The sequence below is a fragment of the Podarcis pityusensis genome, assembly GCF_964106645.2.
Source record: "Podarcis pityusensis genome assembly, chromosome: 16".
Classification (NCBI taxonomy): domain Eukaryota; kingdom Metazoa; phylum Chordata; class Lepidosauria; order Squamata; family Lacertidae; genus Podarcis; species Podarcis pityusensis.
The window spans coordinates 27,113,234-27,137,033 of record NC_138041.1 but is presented as its reverse complement, the minus strand read 5'-3'; the positions used below and the strand labels follow the sequence as shown (position 1 = coordinate 27,137,033).

General features: G+C 48.8%; 2 protein-coding genes across 2 annotated transcripts in view; one reads left to right on the top strand and one right to left on the bottom strand.

The window, feature by feature from the left end:
• Window positions 1-10,273, top strand: part of LOC308465367 (T-box-containing protein TBX6L-like) — a 20,865-nt gene extending 10,592 nt beyond the window's left edge. Inside the window, exons 3-9 of the mRNA XM_080985273.1 lie at window positions 118-220; window positions 1,611-1,775; window positions 3,218-3,364; window positions 4,007-4,077; window positions 4,752-4,837; window positions 7,609-7,831; window positions 8,477-10,273. Coding sequence (XP_080841399.1) covers window positions 118-220; window positions 1,611-1,775; window positions 3,218-3,364; window positions 4,007-4,077; window positions 4,752-4,837; window positions 7,609-7,831; window positions 8,477-8,906 — 1,225 coding nt within the window. The 3' untranslated portion in view covers window positions 8,907-10,273. The remainder of the gene's footprint in view (window positions 1-117; window positions 221-1,610; window positions 1,776-3,217; window positions 3,365-4,006; window positions 4,078-4,751; window positions 4,838-7,608; window positions 7,832-8,476) is intronic.
• Window positions 9,700-23,800, bottom strand: CRKL (CRK like proto-oncogene, adaptor protein). Its single transcript, XM_080985265.1, has 3 exons — window positions 23,211-23,800; window positions 20,884-21,346; window positions 9,700-12,801 (listed from the first exon to the last, which is right to left on the bottom strand). Exons 1-3 carry the CDS (start codon window positions 23,543-23,545, stop codon window positions 12,667-12,669), a joined length of 933 nt encoding a protein of 310 aa, XP_080841391.1. The 5' UTR covers window positions 23,546-23,800; the 3' UTR covers window positions 9,700-12,666.

The window sequence follows — 23,800 nt, the reverse complement described above, 5'->3', positions numbered from 1 at the left end:
TGAGGGCACAGAGGTAGTTCATGTTCTTTCTCGGTTGCTGCTCTCCCCTACCCCCTCTGAAAAGCTTCATCCTGGAGAGTCCAGCATAAACAGGGCCATCTTTCCTCCTCTCCACAGGCGGATGTTTCCCCAGTGCAAGATCAAAGTTATGGGCTTGATCCCCTATGCGAAGTATCTCATGCTGGTGGACTTTGTGCCAATGGACAGCTTCAGGTACAAGGTAAAGGCTTTCCCCGGTTTCTGGGTGTGATCCAGGCTCCTTCTAACTGGTTTAACAGATTAAGGGTCCAGCAATTAGGCAGATTCCTTCTGATAAAAGTGCTCTGGTGTGTATTCCTCCTTTGCCAGTCTAAGGGTCCCCCAGTTGCTTTGGGCGGGTGTGCAGGCAGGCAAGCAAGGGCTGGTGGGGGCTGTAGTCCAAAATATCTGGAGGTCTCCAGGTTGACAAAGGCCGTTGTCTGAATGGATTTGTTTTGTGGAGCATTTTAGGCATGTCTATTGGGGTAGGGGGTGGGATGCGGGTGGGGCTGTGGTCTAAACCACAGAGCCTAGGACTTGCCAATCAGAAGGTCGGCGGTTCGAATCCCCACGTCGGTGTGAGCTCCCGTTGCTCGGTCCCAGCTCCTGCCAACCTAGCAGTTCGAAAGCACGTCAAAGTGCAAGTAGATAAATACTTCCGGCGGGAAGGTAAACAGCATTTAGGTGCGCTGCTCTGGTTCACCAGAAGAGACTTAGTCATGCTGGCCACATGACCTGGAAGCTGTACGCCGGCTCCCTCGGCCAATAAAGCGAGATGAGCGCCGCAACCCTAGAGTCTGTCACGACTGGACCTAATAGTCAGGGGTCCCTTTACCTTTATTGGGGTAGGGGAAGCAGCAGTCAAATGGAAACATGTTGATAAAAATAGGTTGTGAGAAGGAAACCTCCATCAGGCTTCAAATTACAGTGGTACCTCAGGTTACAGACACTTCAGTTTACAGACTCTGCTAACCCAAAAATAGTACCTCAGGTTAAGAACTTTGCTTCAGGATGAGAACAGAAATTGTGCTCCGTTGGCGCGGCGGCAGCGGGAGGCCCCATTAGCTAAAGTGGTGTCTCAGGTTAAGAACAGTTTCAGGTTAAGAACGGACCTCCAGAATGAATTAAGTTCTTAACCTGAGGTACCACTGTACTGGAAAGAAGAGTCCAGCTAAAGAACTTTCTGAATTTTTAAGAACTTTCTGGTTTTCAAGCAGAGGTTGGGCCATCTGTCATGGATGCTTTAGCTGAGATTCCTGGACTAGATGACCCATGGAGTCCCTTCAAACTCTACAATTCTATGGGTCTATCTTTGGGCTCCTGAGAGCTCAGGCCTGGAAAGGTTGAAGCAGCAGCATCTGCAGCACCGGGAACCTGGACCTCAGCTGCTTGTTCAGCCGAACCGCTCTTCTTCCTCCATGGGAGGGGGGTCCTCCATGGCCAGCGGACACCCCCCCCTACCCCCAAGCTCTTCAGGATGATCGTGGGATCACTTCAGGAGTGATCCCACAGTTCAAGCAGTGACCTGGGAAGTGAATGTGGCGGGGAATGCTGGGGAGGTCTGTTCATCTTTTCTGTTCCTCATCTCCCAGTGGAACAAGGACCAGTGGGAAGTTGCTGGGAAGGCGGAGCCGCAGCCTCCCTGTCGGACGTACGTCCACCCCGACTCCCCTGCCCTGGGCAGCCACTGGATGAAAGAGCCCATCTCCTTTCAGAAGCTCAAGCTGACCAACAACACCCTGGACCAGCATGGCCACGTATGTCAAGAGAGGGCTGGGGAGAAGGGAGGAAGTTTGTGCAGCGAGACATTAGGCGAAATTGGAGGTGAGGGTAAGGAGAGGAGGGGGGAGGCCTGAGGCAGGTGAAAGCAGGGCCCAGTCCACTGCAGCGCCCTCTTGCATGGCCCTCATTGGGGCTGCAAGAGAGTAGGGCATGTCCGGGGATAATTCAGACTGAAATTCCCAGGTGTCAAAAAAGGTGGTTGATGTACGCTACTACTGCGGCCCGTGTTTTGTTAGCCCAAAAATGGAAAACGAGCGAGGTCCCAACTAAAGAAGAATGGCAACTTAAGTTGACAGAATATGCACAACTTGCAGATTTAACATGTAGAGTAAGAGAGCAAGAGGAACATACGGTTAGAAAAGATTGGAAAACGTTTATTGAATATATGGGAAATAACTGTGTACAGCTGAAAACATTGGCAGTGTTAAGATAGATTCAACAGTGTAAATAAGTTTTGATGGATGTAATAATGGAATACTGAATGGTATAATTTCTGTAAAATATGCAGGGGTTTATGATATGTAAAACGAACCATGGAAAGAGAAGGGAAGTGATTGATATCTTAAGGATGTAAAAATGAGTGCTTTAAATTGTAAAACGGAATATTTAATAAAAATTAGATTTAAAAAGTAGGGTGTGTTTGCCCTCTGCTGCTGCTCTTAGGTGGAATCTACAGACATAAAAAAACGCTGTGAAAATGCCTTAATTGAAAAAAAATATACATTGAATTTGGCATAGCTCACTGTCGCCATTTGTACAGTGGTGCCCCGCAAGACGAATGCCTCGCAAGACGGAAAACTCGCTAGACGAAAGAGTTTTCCGTTTTGGAGGTGCTTCGCAAAACGAAGCTCCTATGGGCTTGCTTCGCAAGACGAAAATGTCTTGTGAGTTCCTGCGGTTTTTTTTCCCTTTCCCCCCCTTTTTCTAAGCCGTTAAGCCGCTTATCTGCTTATCTGATAAGCTGATAAGCCGCTAAAAGCCGCTAAAAGCCGCTAAAAGCCGCTAAAAGCTGCTAATAGCGCTAATAGCGCTAATCCGCTAATCCGTCAATGGGCTTGCTTCGCAAGACGAAAAAACCGCTAGACGAAGAGACTCACAGAACGGATTCTTTTCGTCTTGCGAGGCACCACTGTATATTGCACTTTACAACACATTTAAAATGTTTTATTTGCCGCTGTACTTTAATGGCACGTAAAATCAGACCGGAGAAGGATTTGATTTTGCCTTAAGCAAAGCTTCCTGGCTCCCCCTGCACAAAACTGCTCTCTCGTTCTCTCTCTCTCTGGGCAAGGCTTCCCCCCACAATTGCACGATGGCAAGCCCCCCTTGACGTTCAGCTTCAGACACTGGCTGAGGTGCTCCCTTCCCACCGAAGGAGGCTTCCTGACTGCATCACTTCCTCCGTGTCTCCCTCCAGGTCATTCTCCACTCCATGCATCGCTATAAGCCTCGCTTTCACGTCATGCAGGCAGACAACCTCTTCAGCACCCACTGGAGCGCCTTCCAAACCTTCAGCTTCCCAGAGACAGTCTTCACCTCTGTCACGGCATACCAGAACGAGAAGGTGGGCAGCAAAGGGTCAGCTGGGCCCTCTCCCTGAGCCTCTGCTACAAAAGCTGTGGAGGGCTGTGGCTGTTGCTGCTCGTGGACACAGCAGGGCTCCCCAAATATTAGGGGGCCTATATTCAAAACGGAGGGGAGTCTTCAACCTGGAGCATGTTCTGCAGGACACCAGCCAGCCCTGATCTCACGCAGCCCTTCCTGGCAGCACATGTCCCCACAACACATTTTGCACAGAGCAGCTGCCTTAAAATCTCTGTAGACCCAGGGCCTAGTGGCCGTACATACGGTGACAGCTCCCTGCAGGATCCTCTTGCCCATACGTTGCTGCAGGTGGCCCCTTTCACGGGTCCAGTGGCAGAACCTGTAGCTCAGACACTCTCTGAGCCAAGCTGCTGAAGGACAGGCACCCCACACAGGTGGGGAAGAGGGGGCACTCTGGCCTGCAAAGAGGGGCAAACTAGGCTGGGTTCTGCAGGTCTCTTGGGACTTTCTTGAAATTTCTCTGCAAAGGTTGGGGAGAAGAAGAGGCAGCTCTCTGGTCCACAACCAAGTTGGAAAGGCAAGATCCCAAACGTGGGGCAGGGCAGGGCGATAACAGAGATGGGTGTTTGGTCTAACGCTAGACTCTTGTCTCTTTTTCCAGATCACAAAACTCAAGATCTACAACAATCCATTTGCTAAAGGCTTCCGAGAACACGGGAAGAACACCCGCAGGTGGGCCAAGGGCTGGCTTGGGTGCCTTCCTGGTGACAACAGCCGTCACCAGTGGAGAATGGCCTGGTGGGTCGTATCCTGCATGTGTGGGTGGGTTTTTTTGGGGTGGGGGGTTCTGTCTCACAATGGGAGACCTGTTGAAATGCCAACTTTCAGGTAAAGGCAAAGGGACCCCTGACCATTAGGTCTAGTTGTGGCCGACTATGGGGTTGCGGCGCTCATCTCGCCTTATTGGCTGAAGGAGCCGGCGTACAGCTTGCGGGTCATGTGGCCAGCATGACTAAGCCGCTTCTGGCGAACCTGAGCAGCGCACAGAAACACAATTTACCTTCCCGCCGGAGCAGTACCTATTTATCTACTTGCACTTTGACGTGCTTTCGAACTGCTAGGTTGGCAGGAGCAGGGACCGAGCAACGGGAGCTCACCCCATCGCGGGGATTCGAACCGCCAACCTTCTGATTGGCAAGTCCTAGGCTATGTGGTTTAACCCATGGGACCTGCCCTTTAAAACGCACAGTTGTGACTGTCCCTGCATGACAAAGAAGAAGATCTTACGCCATTTTAAGGCATCTGTGGCAAGCCCAGGGCCCTACCCTGCTCCTCATCTAGCAGGGGTTTGGAAGGTCCAATCTAGAGAGTTGCAAAACGCCTACCATTGACTGCTCTTTCCTCAGAGAGGGAAAAGTTCAGAAAAACAGTTCAGCCAAAGGTCAGAAGAGGACATTGATGGAAGGACCCACACTTGGCGTGGAGGAACCAGGTAACAAACAACAACCCTGCCAGGTATTGGGTAGATGTATCACCTGCCTTGATTGCCCCCCCCCCAAAAAAACCCCACAAACAGGGCACCCGGCATTTGGCTGACTTTACCGAGAGCTTGGCAGGTTTTTATGGGCCACAGTGAGGTGCAAAGATGCAATGTTTTCCTTCCTCAAAATGTGAGCCGGTTCATACACTGGCCTGCATTCGCTACTACAGATAATTTATTTCAACAGCAAATGTATTTGCATTTGGAAAAAAATTACAGTGGTACCTTGGTACTTGAATGCCCTGGCTCCCAAACAAATTGGCTCCAGAACGTCGCAAACCCAGAAGTAAGTGCTCCAGTTTGCAAAAGTTTTTCAAAAGCCAAACATCTGACGCGGCTTTCGCTTGAGTGCAGGAAGCTCCTGCAGGCAATCGGAAGCCGTGCCTCAGTTTTTGAACGTTTTTGGGAGTCGAAAGGGCTCCCGGAACAGATTAAGTTCGAGAACCAAAGTACCACCACTGTACAGCTGATCATGCAGATGGCGGAACCAAAAGGCTGCTCAGAAACCCCTGCAATGTGCTGGCATCCATTCTATATCTGGCTCCCCATTTCCAAAGCATGCTACAGGTGTGCTGGAGGCTGGAGATGGAGCAATGGGCAGAAAAGGAACCACTAGTGACTTAACAGGACTTACTTTTCAAAAACCAAACTGGTTCTGCTTTCTTTCTAGTAGCTACAGGTAGAAATAATTCAATGGCAGACCCATCCATGCTCTGCTCTTCCCCACCCCTAAAAATAAAAAATACACAGCTTGTATAAGTTATGCAGACTGTCTCGCCAGAGTGGTGCATGCTCTAGTTATCTCCCACTTGGACTACTGCAATGCGCTCTATGAGGGGCTACCTTTGAAGGTGACCCGGAAACTACAACTAATCCAGAATGCAGCAGCTAGACTGGTGACTGGGAGCGGCCACCAAGACCATATAACACCGGTCTTGAAAGACCTACACTGGCTCCCAGTACGTTTCCGAGCCCAATTCAAAGTATTGGTGCTGACCTTTAAAGCCCTAAACGCCCTCGGCCCAGTATACCTGAAGGAGCGTCTCCACCCCCGGACACCGGGGTCTAGCTCCAAGGGCCTTCTGGTGGTTCCCTCACTGCGAGAAGTGAGGTTACAGGGAACCAGGCAGAGGGCCTTCTTGGTGGTGGCGCCCGCCCTGTGGAACGCCCTCCCACCAGATGTCAAAGAGAAAAACAACTACCAAATTTTTAGAAGACATCTGAAGGCAGCCCTGTTTAGGGAAGCTTTTACCGTATTTTTTGCTCCATAGGGCGCACCTGACCATAGGGCGCACCTAGTTTTCAGAGGGGGAAATCAAGGAAAAAAATATTTCTCCCCCCCCCCCCAGGTCTGGGAGCAGCGGACAGGCTGCGCACAGCCTGTGCGCTTCTCACAAACCTTCTCCCTGCTTTTGCAGGAGGTGGGGGAATTTCCCCATCTCCCGCAAAAGCCCACAGGAGCCGCGCACCCTTTAAGGAGTGCACGGCTCCTGCGGGCTTTTCTACGAGGAGGGAGAAGGGACTGACACGTACTGTGGGCTTTTCTACAAGGTGGGAGAAGGGACTGATGTGGCCAGTCAGTCCCTTCTCCCTCCTAGGGAAAAGCCCACAAGAGCCGCACGCAGCTTGTGTGCGGCTCTTGGGGGCTTTTCCCGCCTGCCTCCCCCCTGCATTCGCTCCATAAGACGCACACACATTTCCCCTTGCTTTTTAGGAGGGAAAAAGTGTGTCCTATAGAGTGAAAAATACGGTAATGTTTAATAGGTTATTATATTTTAATATTCCGTTGGATGCCCCCCAGAGTGGCTGGAGAAAACCAGCCAGATGGGCGGGGTATAAATACATTATTATTATTATTATTATTATTATTAGCCAGTATTTATTCACTTTCTTATTTTGTAGAATTCCTCTGAGTGTGTTAAATTAGGAAGAGCTGCCACCCAATCAACACAAGCCATCTTGTTTGGCCCTCAAGCATCCCATTAGCCATTTTGGTGTGATTGGCTTAAAAAAAAAGTCTGGGGACCCGATCTAGATGGCGGGGGGGGGGGGGGCTTTAATTATTTGCCCCCTGCAGTCATTCCAGTCCAGATTGGGGTCCTTGAACTGGCACTGGAAAGAAAAGCTCCCAATGAAGGAACTTCTCCCCCACAGCAAACAGCAGGTGAGCACACACACCTCTACAACATCTGGATTAGGCCACACAGCAAAGACCTAAATCCCCCAACTCCATGCCAGAGTTTGAGTTTCAGTCACCCCCTGCCCACCGCATGTCAGTCATGCTGTTGCCAAGTACTCAATGGCCAGACACACAAGCTCAGAATATTTGCAAAAGCTAATTTATATGCAGATGCAGCTGAACACAATGGGTGGGCTGCATGTCTCTGCCTCAACAGCTCTATGCAAGCAAAGCCAAAAATGAGGGGAGGGAGGGGAGATCTGGGGTCTGCCATAAAAGATTTATCCCCCGGCTAATGGCATGATGGGCACCTTGCCTGGCTTCTGGTTTATGCCAGCAAGCACCACCCTCCCGTCCATAGGCAGCTCTCGGCAGCTCTGAGGCCTCCTCAGGTGAGCCCATGACTCTTCAAGCAGCCTCCACACAGGTGCTGTGTTCAGGTGTAGGCATCAGACCAGGTAGACGAGGCGGCTTGCAGGTTTTTCTGCTGGGAGATGGACCTGGTAGAGGAAGATCTCGACTGTTGGTTTTCTCTGTGTGTCAGATCTTACGAGGCATGAAAACATGGAGGTGAAGGAGGAGAGCTATGCCATTCCAGTCGGCAACGGCAGCTACCCCATCTGGGTCTCGGAGCACAACAGCCACCCTTCCTCCTCTGTCCCTGCAGAGGCTCTGTCTCAGGGGGTGGAGGAGAGTGCAAGGACCACCCAAGAAGAGCAAGTGCCAACACCTCCCCCGCCTCCCTCTTCCTCCTTACAAGCATACAGGTGAGAGTGGGCTGGGGAGTAGCATCACTTTGTAGACACTCCTGCCATAATGGCCCATCAGGATTGTCTCTGTTCCAAGGGGTGGCTCTTACTGGGTCCCAGAAGCTCAGGCAAGGGCTCTTTATACTATTCCGCTGAGCAGATTTGATTTTCTTCTCTGCGCTTCAAACACACCTGAAACCTTTTTATGTACCGTAAGAATGAAATTTGTAAGCCGCCTTGCTGGGGCGGTGAGAGCCAAAGGCAGCAGAGATATATTTCTATAAATACAGAAACACAGTCAGGGCAAGAGGCAAACACTTTCCCACGAGATTCCCCTCCGCTGGTGTTCATTTCCGTTAGCAGTGAACGAATGAGCAAGCAATTCCAAATGTAAAAGCTTTTAATGGCTGATTTGGCTGGTTTCCATGTGGAAAGGCGGCCGACAATGCACAGTGGGTGGTTAGATGGACGGATGGGGTGCTGCCCTTGTGGAGTTAAGAGGGTTCCTGGGTGGCGTGACAAGGGAACAAAGCCCCAGGTCACATTTTTACGCTTTCTCAGAAGATGCCCACCTGTGGAGGCTGCTACCAGGACCCCTGAAAGGTCCTGCTTCTTGAGGTGGGCTCTGCCTTGTTTCCATCTTCTTCTTGGCTTCTCTTTTAGGTTTCACGAGGCTGGCGAAGGCTCCTTTTCGGGGGCCCTCCGCGACAGAGTATCTCTCAGTGAATTCCGAGCCAGACCCCCGCAGCTGGACTTTGCCCCAGTTCCTGAGCAAGACCCCAAACTAGCAGACGGCGGCTTCGCCACCAATCTCCCCCCACTTCCTGCTACTCTCCCTCCACAGGACTACTCTGGGATGGTGGCCATGGCTGTTGACCCTGCAGGGAAAGCAGGATCTCGGAGGCCCATGTACAGCCCCTACACCCCTGACCAAAGCTTCAGCCAGTGGGTGGTTCCTCCACCGACACCCTACCGCCCTATGAGCTACTCTGGGTTTCCTACAGACTACAGTACGCAGGGGCCCTCAGGCCACCCCCCAGGCACCATGGCAGACTGGACCCAATATTCCTTGTTCCCCTATGCCTGCTGGTAGAGGGCTAGGAGGATGACTTGAGGGTAGGGGAGACTTTGTGAGATCTGCCTTATACATCTTGCAAAGAAAGGCTTCTTACCCTTCTCCCCTTTGCATTTCTCCACCAAAGAGCAGCCATTCTAAACCCTGGAAAGCTTGTTTGGAGCATGTGTCAAGACGCTGACTTGAAAATTGGGACAGTTGCCAAGACATACATCTCCACATCCACTCCTGCCACCCCAATCTCCTTCAATAAAATGGCAGAATGTTTCATTGGTTTTTGAAGCCCATACACGCCCACACACACACGAAGAAAGTGCTCTGGGCAGATCTTTTACCCTTTTCCACCTGACAAGGAAGAGACAGAGCTACCTACAAAGGCACAAATATCCAGCAAGAGAAAGGAGGCCTTATGGAAAAGCTGAAAGGCCTCTAATCTGTTTGCTGCAGGTAAAACAATAAAAGCGCCCCCTTTCTCTCTTGTACCCTGCCCCAAATCCTAGGATGGGACAACTCTGTTAGGGCATGGATCACTGCTAGAGCTGTGAATACTCCCTACCACTTCTCAGTTCCAGGAGTCCAGGAGCTATAAAGGAAATGTTCCTTTAAGTATATTCAGAGAGCATTGTTCTTTTCTAAATGCTAGGAACCAGTGACATGCAGGGTAAGAGACCCACTCTCTTGCAGCCACAAGAGCACTGTGGGGAAGGGAATGAGATCCTCTTGCACAGAGTATCTTCTGCTATCACAGGAAAGCCTGACGCTGGCAGCCAGCATGACGGTGAACATTCAAGGCATAGATGACAACTATTGCTGCAAGTTGGATGCATGTTTTATTGAGAGTACGCAAACTGGGCAATGGCTGGGTGTGGGACCTCCAGTGAAGTAAACTAAGAAAACAAAAAAGGCATTAATTTTAACAAAAGACACTGTGTGTGTTCTAAGAATATATTTAATACTGTTAATTCTGTAGCACAAAATAAAATAAAAACAAGCTATGATGATCCCCACAATAAGGCTTAAAGCATAACACATTATTGCCTGAAATTCAAATGATACTTCCATTATGTAAAAATGTTTGCACAGTGAAGACTGTCTTTTAAGTACAAGGCCACCTTTTTTTCCCCCTCTGCAAAAAATGGGTCTGGATATGTTTGCATTTATAACAACCCAAACTAGGTCAAGAGGAACATTTACAGCTCCCCAGAACGCTTCTACTGGTCCCACAAGGGAAGAGAGCAGTCAAGTTTCGCGTTCTGCTAGAGACATCAGAGTAAATCACTACACACACACAGGACAGCCAACCCAGTTCCAGAATGTTCATTATACAATACAAAAAGTTATTGCAGGCACATGAAATGGCACAGCGAACACTTTCTGTCCCTTTACAAAAAAATAATGGTCGGGGGCCCCCCAAGAGGCCCAACCAAACAGGAGATTCCCTTTGATGCATTCCTGCCTGATTTGTAAACAATCATGATCTCTATCGGCACTTTTGCCAGTCCCCCCCCCCCCCCCCGATCAGGGATCCATTCATCTGTACAGCAGGATAAGGGAAAACCTTCCCAAGATGGTTTTGACAGCAGACATTTCAACCAATTGCTAATTTGAAACCCAACCCTATGCACACTCACTGAGGGAGCAAGGCTTACTGAGATAAATGGGACTGACTTTGAGTAAACATGCCAAGGATTGCACTGCAAGGCTTTTTGGCACCTTACATCGTAATGCATAGATTGATGAGGTCTTACGATTAACCGGAAACTAGCCCCAGGAAGGGACAGCAGCTTCTCCGAGACACAGCCCAGCCAGAAGCCAAGAGGAAAAACTGGTGACGTTTACAGACAGATTAAACATGGTTGGTTGGGTTTTTTTTAGTATGAAAATATTTTTATCATAATAAAATAGCAAATAAACATTTTGATGCAAGTTTTACCATCAAAATCAACTTAGTGTGCTACACTTGAGCTGCACTCGTTAGCCATGACAGAAGCCACTCTTTGGCTTCAGGTGGACTTGAAAGCTCTCACCTGCCTCAGAAGCCACCAGCTAGTCTTGCTTGTGGTCCTGGTTAACAGACACTCATGTGCAGAGATTCTTATTTGCAATCCTAACATTAGTTTACCAGGCAGCAAAGAGTCTGACGACAGAGTCAAGGAAGCAACAGCTCCTTGGCTCCAACATCAGACTCCTCGCTGCCTGCTGAGAGTAGGGTAAATAAAAAGCATCCCATCATGCACACACACGCACAAACGCACACACAAGTGCTGCTTCTGCAGCTTTTCAAGGCAGAAGTTGCACACAGTCTATATCTATAAGCTGTCATTTAAGGACAGCTCGGGAGAGTGAGGGCCTCTATGTAGTAGGATTATCTTATTATGGCAGACTGACATTTATTGCAGCTTAAATATTCCTAAACACAAAGCTCAGTAGTACTACTCCACCGTAACTCAAGACAGATCAAGAGGGGCACCTGCCTGGCTATTCTCTAGGACAACTGTGCTGCTGTCCATCACGGAGGGTCTTAGCACCTAAGGTGGGAAAATGCTTTCCGGGAGTATCAAGGCTAGCCTAATTCACAGTATGTTTGGCAGTAAAATCGTGCTTCTTCAGACCATCAACAGTCACTACAGGGTTTTAAGGATCAGTGAACTGAACTGCTTCTCTGCAGACCTTAAAGCTGAAACGGCATCCCCTTCAGCAACTTTCATCCCAAATTAAGGCACTTTAATACTGAGTTGAACATGAGGCTCCTCAGAAGTCCAAAATCCTCAAGAGACAACACGTGCCAACTAAACTTTTAAAAATCATCATCTAGAGAGTCAGTTCTTCAAATGACAAAACCCACATTCAAGTTTCTGCATTTACCATTCCTCGTTATGATAGTTAGAATCTAACAGAGACATTTGTACAGAAGGGCACAGGAGAGTTAAAAGGTTTAAATGGTAAACACTTTTCATTACATCTATATTCCCATTGGAGATTATCAAAGGTTGGTGGTTTTGCTTTTTAAAAGAGGCAGAAAGTGCCAATTTCAACCAAGCTTGTGAAAGACTATCTTTTAAAATCTTGCATCTAGTGACTGTCAGATTCAGCTTAAAAAAAACAAACTGCCATGGTTTTGCAAACAAAACAGCAACATTTTAGACAAGTGTATGGCAAAACAGACCAGTTATGTGTCACGGTTATAAATAGAAGACCCTGCTCAATGCAATTCCTTAAAATGACATTTTGCCGCCATCCCAAACTTGTTTCTAGGTCAACGACAAACTCACAGAACTGTCTTGCTAATAATACACAAGCATCAATTATAGCCTAAAGACACTATTATTCTAACTGCTTAAACAGATTATTTCCTCTCAAATCAAGTGTTCCCTGCCCTGGAAGGAAAAATAAAATTACGTAGGTTCTGGACAAAGTTGCTTAGAATTCTCCTCCTGAGTAGAATGTTGCCCATGGACAGAAACCTTGGCCAGGTCAGCTGAAGTTCCACCCCCTGTTCTTCTGCCTGGGTGACATCACCAATCTTCTGGAGCTCAAGGTCCAAAATCCTTCCAGGTGATACTTTTAAGTTTTGGACGACGTCATTGCCGCACGAGGGCCCACAAGCAACTTCAGCTGTATGCATTCCAAACAGATACTACAGGGCTGTCAAATTGCAGCAAGCTGGAAAAAATGGACAATGCTTACAAGGCGCCATTAACAGTCATCATTGCACTTCCGATGATGCTCATGATAGCCAGGAAAATGAAGCAGCAACAGAGAAATGGGCCAACAGGAATCATTCGTTTTCATCAGGATTCTGAGGGTCAATTATTTTGACGTGTGTGAAAGGAAAGAGCCCTTTTCTACCATGAACTTCACCTTCCCATTGACCATTGATATTCATCCTTGTGACCTTCACGATGTCACCAACCTGCAAAGTTGAAAGGGGGGGAAAAACACCTTAGGACATGGCTGGAAACAGTCAAATTATTTCAACGTACAGGAACTACACCTGAAAAATGAAGCTTAACTTTAGAAAGCACCATTCATGGCCTGCTACAAGGTGGCAGTGGCTGGTGGTCACAAAAGCCACCCTGGAAAGAGCAGCCCATGGAAACTGGCCTGTTCCTCCCCCTTCACTCAAGTCCAGTCCAGTCCAGCCCAGCCCAGCCCCCAGGCTTGGAAGAAAAAACACCCCAATGCCATTTGAGGAAAAGGAGATCTGAGTGACACTAAAAGCCCCAGTTCTGTTTCTTCTTTGGGGAAGGAAGGTCCAGAAACCATTGAAAGGGTAAAATTAACAAAAGGTAAAATAGCACAAGTCCCTTGTCCTTCCGCTAAGACATGAGGAGGCATTTCATAGAGGTGAAAACCTACAACTCTTAAACTAACAGCAACTAAGAAGCAGCACCTTCTTCCCACAGCAACACACTCCAAGTGAGAAAAACTACGCTGGACCAAAACAAGAGCCCACCTGTTTCCTGCAGTGGCTGCCCACAAATTGCCAAGCGAAGCTGAGTAAAGAGGAGTTTAAACGGGCCCAGCTGCAATCCCAAAAAAACCTGTATCAGTTTCCTATAATGCCAGTTCTTTCTTTTACTCTGTATGAAGATTGGGGCAATTATAAGATGAGAGGAGGGCTTGTTTTTCTGGATGACCTAAAAGTATTAGTGGGTTGAAGGGTTATAATGGCCGGCAGGAGCAGTAGGTGCCATTTCAGAATGTTTGCCCTTCAGAATGCTTTCCCCTTTATTTTTATTTTAACAATTTTAAATTGTTTTTTAAACAAATACAAGAGCTATTAAACACTTATCCAGCAGTACATCTAATGCTGTTTGTTTTATCCACTGACTGCACATAAAACTTACACATTCAGCGTTTAAACATACTACTTAATGTAACCTCTCCACTGAGAATATTGAGTGGTTGGTATAACAAGGTTTTGATTTGGGTCATTAACATAGTTAATTTAAGACCAAAACTGAAAGAAAAGAAGCTGCTCTTGGGAGTCTCTGAGCTACTTCATTTTATAACTTTTTACACACCCAGAGTAGCTTGCAATAATTAAAAAAGATCAGACAAAAGTAAGACACATAATAATACTAGGAACTTCTTAAGACAAAATAAAACTTGATCCCAGAGCAGAAAGTGTCCTGGTGTGCAGGAGGTGCGAAGCTGAACTAGGCAGGAGGTGGGGATGGACGGGGCAGCCTCTGCCTGAATGGCATCTTCTGCAAACTTTCAACTTGGATCATAAGGCCATAATTATAGACCCCATAAAGGGTCAAGTATGCAGTCTGGCAGTGCTTGGGAATTCCATTTCAATAGAGGGGCAGGATAAAGGACAGCCTGTACCCAGGTAGAAATCAGCAACCAAGACCTGGCTCACTAGTCCACAAGTTCCCCCATCCCATATTTCTGGAAGACACACCTCAAGGAATGAGGTGCCCCCCCCCCTCCATTAGCCTTCAGGAAAGCCCTGAAGAATTTGTTATTCTGATCTACATTTGGGTGGTTTTATCACTGATCAGTTTATTTTTAAATGCTGGAATTTTAATATTGTAGAGTAACTGACACATTGCAATCTGCCTTGGGATAGGAAGGCAGACACCTTAAAGTGTAGGCTAAATATATGTTTAATAATTTCCATGACAAGCAGCAATGGGCAGACTTCAGTAGGAAATGACATTGATAATTACTACCTCCACTTATTATTACAACTTGTTCTTATTAATTGGAGCTCTTTGCCATCAGGTCCCAGGGTGGGTTACAACAAAGCAAAAATGAAGTATTAAAATCAGTTAAAACAGTTTACAATCAGAAGAATAGGTGGGTATCTCCTGTATCAAAGGAAGTAGAGGCAAAACAGAAAGGGAGGCAATTCCACAGCTTAGATCAGGGGTCGGCAAGGTTTACATCACCTGGGCCGGTTGACTCTGGCGGAGATCCCTCCGTGGACTAGATCCCGCGCGCACCCGCAATTTCCGGCGTCTGTGTCTACACAGACGTTATTTTTGGCGTCTGCGCAGATGCGATTTCCAGCACCGTGGAAGTGAGTCCTCGCGCTGTGCTGCTTTAGCGCAGCGGGCAGGGACTCGCCGAGTGGGCGGCTTGATTCGGGGGTGGCTCGTGGGCCGGTTAAACGACCCCCGTGGGCCGCTTGTGGCCCATGGGCCTTAGGCTGCCTACCCCTGGCCTAGATGCTGCCACAGAGAAGGCCCAACCAAGCACCCAAGAGCCGCTCAAAGGTTGTGGCGGCAACAGCAGCAGCAGCAGGCGTTGCTCTCGCTTAAAGGTTTGCTGCTGCTTGCTAGAAGATGAGGGCTGAGCTATAAATATTTTAAATAAATAAACAGTGACTATCAGGATGCAGCAGGAATGGTCTCAAAGCATACACAAAAGAATGAGATGGTAGAAGGTCCACATTTTTACTTGCTCCCTTATGTAAAGAAATGTACCTGGTCCTAGGTGGTGAGCAACACAATCAAGTCAAAAGACAGACAGACCTTGGGCTTCTTGGGGCAGCTGACAAAGCCCACCTTAAGAACATGGATGTCAAAAGTGAGCCACAAGGAGAGGCTCTGCTGCATTTGTGAGACTTCAGAGCTCCCATGTGATGCTGCCTTTCTGTCCACCTCCTCCCAAAGCGGAAAACAGAGTGGCAAGCCCAAAGCCATATCAGAAAGATTCGTCCTCACAGGTTGGGAACCTCAGAGCCAGCAGAAGGCCAGCTATGGCCAAGTGGCCCCCAGGCATCCTCCTCCTCCACAAAACTGGCATTATTACAACTCTGCTTCTCTGCTGTGCACCATGTTGGCATTATGGTCAGATGTATTTGTGCTGAAAGACTAATAATTTCCTTTCATTGGAACTGCCTGATTGACCTTTCAGATATTTAAATAAGGTGGGTCCCGTGAGGTTTGGGAAAGAGAGTCATAATGAATTATTTCAATGTCAAGAAAACAGGTTGTCATTTCACTTGTGGGGGAGCAGCCGAGAGAGGCCTGGCTCTATTTGGAAGACAGAAACTGGGGGGAAGGGGTGGAACACTGGCATTTGGGAAGCGGGTTGTCCCATCCAAATAAGGAAGTCTGGGTGTATTTTAGGGAAATCTTGTATCACGTGCCCCAGACCATGCAGACTATAGAGACTTAGGAACGGGCAAGTCACTACAAGCTTACTCACGCCTGCCACGCTCCTTCTTTGAGCTGAGAGACACAGGGATAAAAAAGGAATGAGGCACCTCAGGCGCATAATTTCCTCTGACTCACTGCTAAGCCTGCAGCTAAGTTCCAAGTTACTGTTCAAGCCACAAGTGTCAGCACAAGCCCCACAACTAATGCTTATGCCCCATTCATTCCAGTGGACCTTGCCAAGAAGGTCTGGCTGGGTTCTGCCCCAAGTCACTTAATCCTCCTTTGTCCTTGCAGGTTTTACCCCGGAAATTAGCAACAAGCAGATGGAAACCACCAACAAGGAAATACCAGCCCCAAATCCTTACAAGGCTGAAGTCATCGCTTAGCAGCTATCAGCCACAGCAAAGTATTTCCACATTTAAGTTAAGCAACCCACTTAAACACTTGGGATGTTAACAGTCCATGGCCACAACGGCCACAGCTAAAGAGGAACAACACACTTTCTGAAGAACTCACAGATAAGGATGGCATGAAATGAAAATGTGCCAAAGAAGTTGAGTTTAACAGTGCCGGCCAGCATCTGTGGGCAGCCTCCAGCTGCTGTGGGACTCCAACTCCCATCAGCCCCCACCCCACTTAACATGGCAAAGGGTAAGGATGATGAGGGTTGCAGTACAGCCTCACTGGGCAGGGTGGGTTCACTATAGTTCCCCCAACCATAATTTAAAATATCATCTTATTTCCATTATTTGTAAAACATTTTTTGGGGGGGGGGAGGGAAATGAGGGACAAGAGGAAAGCGCTGGAGTGGGAAACCAAGGGAGGAAGAAAAGGGCACCTGCACAATCAATGAAATGGACAGAAAAAGGAGCCAATTCTGAACTCTTAGCTAGCAAGTTTAAAATGAAAATAAAATAAACTATTTCAAAACCCAGTAATGAGTCTCTTGCAAAAGGTCCAGGCTCAGTTTCCTCCACAAGGCAGGCAGGAAACAGTCATTAAGTGACTCTGAGATTGAAGAGAAGAAGTCAAGACCTCCTTGGAGGTGCTGGCATATTTTGCTCTACTTAAAAGGATTACAGGTTTCATTGTTTTCCCCACAATATAATCGCAGTAAAGCCAGGAGACGCTTTAGAAGCCACTGTTGTAACTAAAGTGAAAGGTTTCATTGCTTCACTGCAAAAATCTTATAGTTGATATCTGCCACTGACCATTTGGTGTGCTCACATTATGCACTGACAGTAAAGATCAGGGGTAGGCAACCTAAGGCCCATGGGCCACAAGCGGCCCACGGGGGTTGTTTAACCGGCCCACGAGCCACCCGCTCGGTGAGTCCCCACACGCTGCACTAAACCGGCGCAGCGCGGCGACTCGCTTCCGGGGCGCCGGAAATCGCGTCTGTGCATGCTCAGATGCCAGAAAACGTGTCTGCGCAGACGCTGGAAATCGCAGCCCCACGCACCAACGTGCGTGCGCGATCCGGCCCATGGAGGGATCTCCACTGGAGTGAACCAGCCCATTACCGACCCCTGGTAAAAATGGTCAACAGTTTTATCTTCCGAGATGTTTGCGTAAGATAAAACTGCTGACCATCTTTACTGTCAGCGCAAAAGCATTAAGCAAACATCTCAGCAACCTACTTATTTCTGTCAGTCAGTTTGGGACTCTTTGTGGAAAGTGACCAATACATTAAACTATTCTTATTCTTTTGATTTCTTACCTGTCCTTCACTGTAAGGTTACAGGGCAAGTTAGAGGAACTTAAAAATACAAATTCAGAAACAGTTTAAAACAAGTTAGTTATGTAAGGCCTTTGCAGAACATTGATTCCATGTACAGTGGTACCTCGGGTTAAGTAATTAATTTGTTCCGGAGGTCCGTTCTTAACCTGAAACTGTTCTTAATCTGAAGCACCACTTTAGCTAATAGGGCCTCCTGCTGCCACCACGCCGCCAGAGCACAATTTCTGTTCTCATCCTGAAGCAAAGTTCTTAACCTGAGGTACTATTTCTGGGTTAGCGGAGTCTGTAACCTGAAGCATATGTAACCTGAAGCGTATGTAACCTGAGGTACCACTGTAATACCATTCACATATCCTGAAGGGAAATAAAAATGCATACTCCAGTCAGAGCAAGAATGCCTCTTTGGATGCAGGTCTACAGAGGATATACCGTATTTTTCGCTCCATAGGACGCACCGGACCATAGGACGCACCAGACCATAGGAGGGGGAGAACAGGGAAAATTGGTGCTGCTTTCCCCCACCGCCAGCCTCAAAGATCCCTGAAGCCTTTGGAGCACAGCGCCCCGCTGCCCTGCAGAGGTTTGCGCGCAGCCATCCCCAAGCTAGAACAGCGAGACGGAGCCCTCTGTCTCGCTGTTCTGGCTTGGGAACAGCCTTGCTAGCTTCTGCAGTACAGCAGGGTGAAGGCACCCCGCTGCCCTGGAGAGGCTGTGCGCGCAGCCGTCCCCAAGCTAGAGCAGCGAGACGGAGCCCTCCGTCTCGCTGTTCTGGCTTGGGAACAGCCTTGCTAGCTTCTGCAGTACAGCGGGGTGAAGGCACCCCGCTGCCCTGGAGAGGCTGTGCGCGCAGCCGTCCCCAAGCTAGAGCAGCGAGACGGAGCCCTCCGTCTCGCTGTTCTGGCTTGGGAACAGCCTTGCTAGTTTCTGCAGGACAGCAGGGTGAAGGCACCCCGCTGCCCTGCAGAGGTTTGCGCACAGCCGTCCCCAAGCTAGAGCAGCGAGACGGAGCGCTCCGCAGTGCTCCGTCTTCCTGTTCTGGCTTTGGGCTTAGCGGTGCAGCCTGCATTCGCTCTATAGGACGCACACACATTTCCCCTTAATTTTTGGAGGGGGAAATGTGCGTCCTATAGAACGAAAAATACGGTATCTCACTATTTATTATTTTACTGTACCTGATTAGAACCCCTCAAGAAATGCCATTATTTACCAATTTCCTGTTACTTATATATTGCACTGTTACTTGGCCTAGATGCCGAGAAATTACATGCACACCTTTTTATGAACGTTGTTAAAGAACTGAACCAAGTTTTATGTGCAGTAAATTTGGTGGATATGGATTTTATTTATGACATATTTAAATGTACGGTATCAATGTACGTTTTATTATGTAAACTATTAGTCTGTGGTATGAACTGATGGGAAGTTTGCAAAGGCTACGTGCAATAAGGTTTATCACTATGGGCTGGCTAATAACAGTTCTCCTTCGATTCTGGACTAGTCAGAACTCATCTGTGGCGGCTGCCAAAAGAAACTGGAAGAGATTCAGAAGGGCAGTAAAGATAGTCAGGGGGATGCCCAGCAAGTCCTATGAGGAAAGGCTGAAGGGACTGCTGAAACCTGAGCTTGGTGAGGCTGTAGGGAAGGACGAGATCTAATGGACTTTAAGTCACAGAAGCTGGATTTCAGTTGAACATGATGAGGAACTTCTTAACAGTAAGAGTAATTCAGAAATGGAGTCAATGACAGAGAGGGGCAGTGATGCTGAGCTCTACCTGGTTGGGAGGCTTTGAGCAGAGGCTGGGCAACCATTTGTTCTGAATTTCCTGTATGGAACAGAGAGCTAGACTAGACAAGGTCCTTTAAGACACCCCACCTGTGAATGCACACACATGAATTTCACTGTCCAAAACTGAGCAGCAGATGAGGTGGGAAGACCTGCAGCCAAGGCTGATTTCTGCAACAAACTACATGAAAAGTACAGGAACAGACCATCTCTGCCTCAGCAGCAACAACCACCTGAAAACAGCAGTCTTAAAAGCTTTAAGGTCCTTAAGGGAAGGTGTGCACACAGCAGTCAGGAGAAGCACCCTCAGTGTACCAGTTTTACACAGCTTAATGCCTTACATCTAAATATGATTACTATCCTGCCCCATCCAAGTGACCTGGGGCATATGATGTCATTTAAACCTACCTAACAAATACCAGCAACAACCAAGCCTCATGAGCAGCCAACAGCCTGTTTCTCACTGCATTTCACTAAAGTGACCCAAGTGGCTGGCTCTGTTTTAGGCCAGGATTTGTAGGGAGTGAACTTAACCAGGACACTACACCAGACTCGGAAACTACAACTAATCCAGAATACAGCTGCTAGACTGGTGACCAGAAGTGGCTGCTGGAACCATATAACACCGGTCCTAAAGGATCTTCACTGGCTCCTAGTATGTTTCCAAGCACAATTCAAAGTGTTTGCTGACCTTTAAAGCCCGAAACGGCCTCGGCCCTGAAGGTGCGTCTCCACCCCCATCGTTCAGCCTGGACACAGAGGTCCAGCTCCGGGGGCCTTCTGGCAGTTCCCTCCCTGTGAGAAGCGAAGTTACAGGGTACCAAGCAGAGGGCCTTCTCGGTGGTGGTGCCCGCCCTGTGGAATGCCCTCCCATCAGATGTCAAGGAAATAAACAACTATCTGACTTTTAGAATACATCTGTAGGCAGCCCAGTTCAGGGAAGTTTTTAATGTTTGATGTTTTATCGTGTTTTTAATATTGTGTTGGGAGCTGCCCAGAGTTGCTGGGGTTACCCAGCCAGATGGGCAGGATATAATAATAATAATAATACTAATGATGATAATGATAATGACGTGTGAGGCTGCTTTCTCCCCACTGTCAATCCAATGTTTGACCTAGGGTAGCAGCCCTGTGAACCCTTCCTGGCACCTGCTAGCCAAGATTCCTGAAGCTGAATTCTGCAGATGCCAGAGTCAACATGGAAAGCAGGCACCCTCCTGGTCACAGGCCCATATGCAACTATAGAAGTACGCAAATACAAAAATAGCTTAAAACCCCCATAACGGAAAGACTGCAGACACTCCCTTTAGACAGGATAGCCAAGCCTCACGTCCAGCCAGCTGAAAAGCTTACCTCTAGCGCCAAGGCAGTCTTGTCGTAAGCACATGGAACTCTCTTTTGAATCGCTTTGGCAAAGACTGGTCCATTCTGTGTGGATGGGAGGGGAGTGATGACTGCCCCAGGCGTATTGGCTATGTTGGGAAGAGGGCTGGCCGTCTGAGGCTGGGCATAAGCATGAGCAGGCTCAGGAATCCCGTAGCTGTTGGAATTCCTGTTCCTGTTTCCGTGTGGGGAAGATCTGACAAGCTTCTCAACATAAGGAACAGGAATCATCCCAACACGGCCATCTTTGTTTCTGGCACTCCACCACTGTTCTTCAGGCTTCTCTACAATGACCAGGATCTCCCCCTTTTTAAATGGCAGATCCTCTGCATCGTTTCCAGCAAAGTCATAAAGAGTCCGGACATATTCCACGTTATCTTCTGCAGCAGTCATGATGGGGGCTGATCCAGATCCCATCAGTGCAGCTGGATACCTAAAGAAGACAGGAGGATTAGTAGCAGATAACAGATCTCTTAAATTAGGGTTGAAATGTTTGAGGGAGTTCTTTGTGGCTAGTGTATGTCATACTCAATAGAAGCCCCCCTGGGGGGGGGGAAATGTACGTGAGTCACATTCACTGGCCCTGCTGAACACAGTAGCAACTACTACTGAAGCAGGAGAGGCTAGAGCTCAGTGTCCATTTTTTTTTGCTGGGGGGGGGGGGACGGGACGGGACGGATGGAAACAATAATCTCAGGAGAAGTGGCAGGGCAGTGCTCAGCTGCGCCATTTTCTACCAACAGAAGAGCTATTTAGAAGTGTAACACAGCTTTAGGGAACAGCTACTTTCATAAAATACAGAATGTTTGGTTTTGAAGCACCCATGTCTACGTCATTCAACCAATTGTCTTCCCAAATCCAGAAGTTGTCCTATCCTGCTGGTTGGCTTCTTCCTTACCTGACCACTAAGCCACCTCATGTTACATCTTATGAGAAGAAGAAGAAGAAGAAGAAGAAGAAGAAGAAGAAGAAGAAGAGTAGTTTGGATTTGATATCCCGCCTTTCACTCCCCTTCAGGAGTCTTAAAGCGGCTAACATTCTCCTTTCCCTTCCTCCCCCACAACAAACACTCTGTGAGGTGAGTGGAGCTGAGAGACTTCAGAGAAGCGTGACTGGCCCAAGGTCACCCAGCAGCTGCATGTGGAGGAGCGGAGACGCGAACCCGGTTCCCCAGATTACGTGACTACCGCTCTTAACCACTACACCACACTGGCTCTCATAGGTGAGAACACATAGGTGTTCTCACACATAGGTGTGGCACATAGGTGAGAACTTGTCATCTCCCTATTTGGAGAGACAAGCAGAAGCGAGAAGAAATTTCATACGTTACGATGAGGTGCTGTTACCCAAATCAAGGAAACAGATTCCAAATGCTTAAGATTTCCAGCAACCAATCGTGGGCTCCAAAACCGAATCAGAATAGTTTACAGATTGTGAAGAGGGGCATGGCTACCTACAACCTAGTTAAAGTGAGGGGAAGCTGTGAAATGCATAATGACTGAAGACAGTAGCAGCACACTGCAGCTGCACTTCCTGATGTGACCAGGGCAATGGTGGGCAAGGAAAGCAATGGGCATTGATATGTGTAATGGGGGGGGGGCAGGTTTGATGACAAGGGAGGGTGAAAAAAATATATTTATTTCTTTACTTGTAACTTCAAGGTTTAACTTGGTTTTCAGAATATCCAAGTGTGAACTGTGACACATGCACAAGGCAACCGCATGTGTTTCCTCTTCTCACAAATAGAGAGGAAAGTAAGTTGACAGCCATACCCATCAATTTGGGATGCCCACATCCAGTACGAGATTAAGGGCTACAACAGCCCTCACATGGAGTAGGAACATCTGGGAAAACACCTGCCGCATCTCAGCAGCATGAGAAGATGAAGACATATGCGCCTATCAGAGGTGGCTCCATGGGTCTTTTTGCACACACACATATACAGATTCCCCATGGCCACCCTGTGACCTCTTACAGACTCAGGAGCTGCAGTAGCCCTGGGCTAGCCCCATACTGTGGCACAAGGAGAAGTGTTGGTGCTCGCTTCCACCCCCCCCCCCATTAAAAGAGCAGCTTGACAGTGAGAATTCCTGTGGTCCTGTTCCCAGGGGTGGTGACATGGTGGGCTTCCTGCAGCGGGAGAGGAAGCACCCCAAAGGTCAAGGCCATCATGGGCCACTTAGTCCTGGCACCTGGCGGGGCTTCACGAGAGCTCCCGCCGCTCGCTCGGGATGCCAGTGGCTGGCTGGCTGTGGGGCGTGTATGCATGCGAGGAGCCTCCGTGCCTCCTTCCTGACCTGGGCGCGGGCTCGATGAGGGTGGTGGTGTCCAGGTAGTGGATCTTGTAAAAGTCGAGGAGGGCCGGCAGGTGCTCGAACTCCTGGTCGCCGATCTTGAAGCGCCTCCCGGGCAGCGAGTTGATGATGTAGTGCGAGACGCGCGAGTTCTCCGAGACGGACAGGACGTAGTCGCCGGGGCAGGTGGCCGAGTCCCGCACCAGGAAGGTCCCGTGGCGCTGGCCCTGCAGGCGCCCCTGAGCCTCCTGCCGGGACAGCGGGCCCGCGTACCACGACGAGCGGTCCGACGGGTCGAAGCGCGCCGCCGACGCCACCGACGAGGACGACGAAGACATGGCGAGGGAGGGAAGGAAGGAGGAGGGCAGGCAGGCAGGCAGGCCGCGGGGCCCGGGGGAAGCGAAGGCGGGCGCAGGGGCGAGGCTGAGGCGGGCCTCCTGCTCCTCCTGCTCAGCTCAAGCGGCGCATCCCGCTCGCCCTTCGCCCCTCGGGAGGAGCGGCCGGCTCTTTCAAGGCCCTGCCCGCCAAGCTCGCCTCAGCCGCTCTCGGCTCCTCCGTCCGCCAGAGCGCAGCGCCAAAATGGCGGCCCAGGC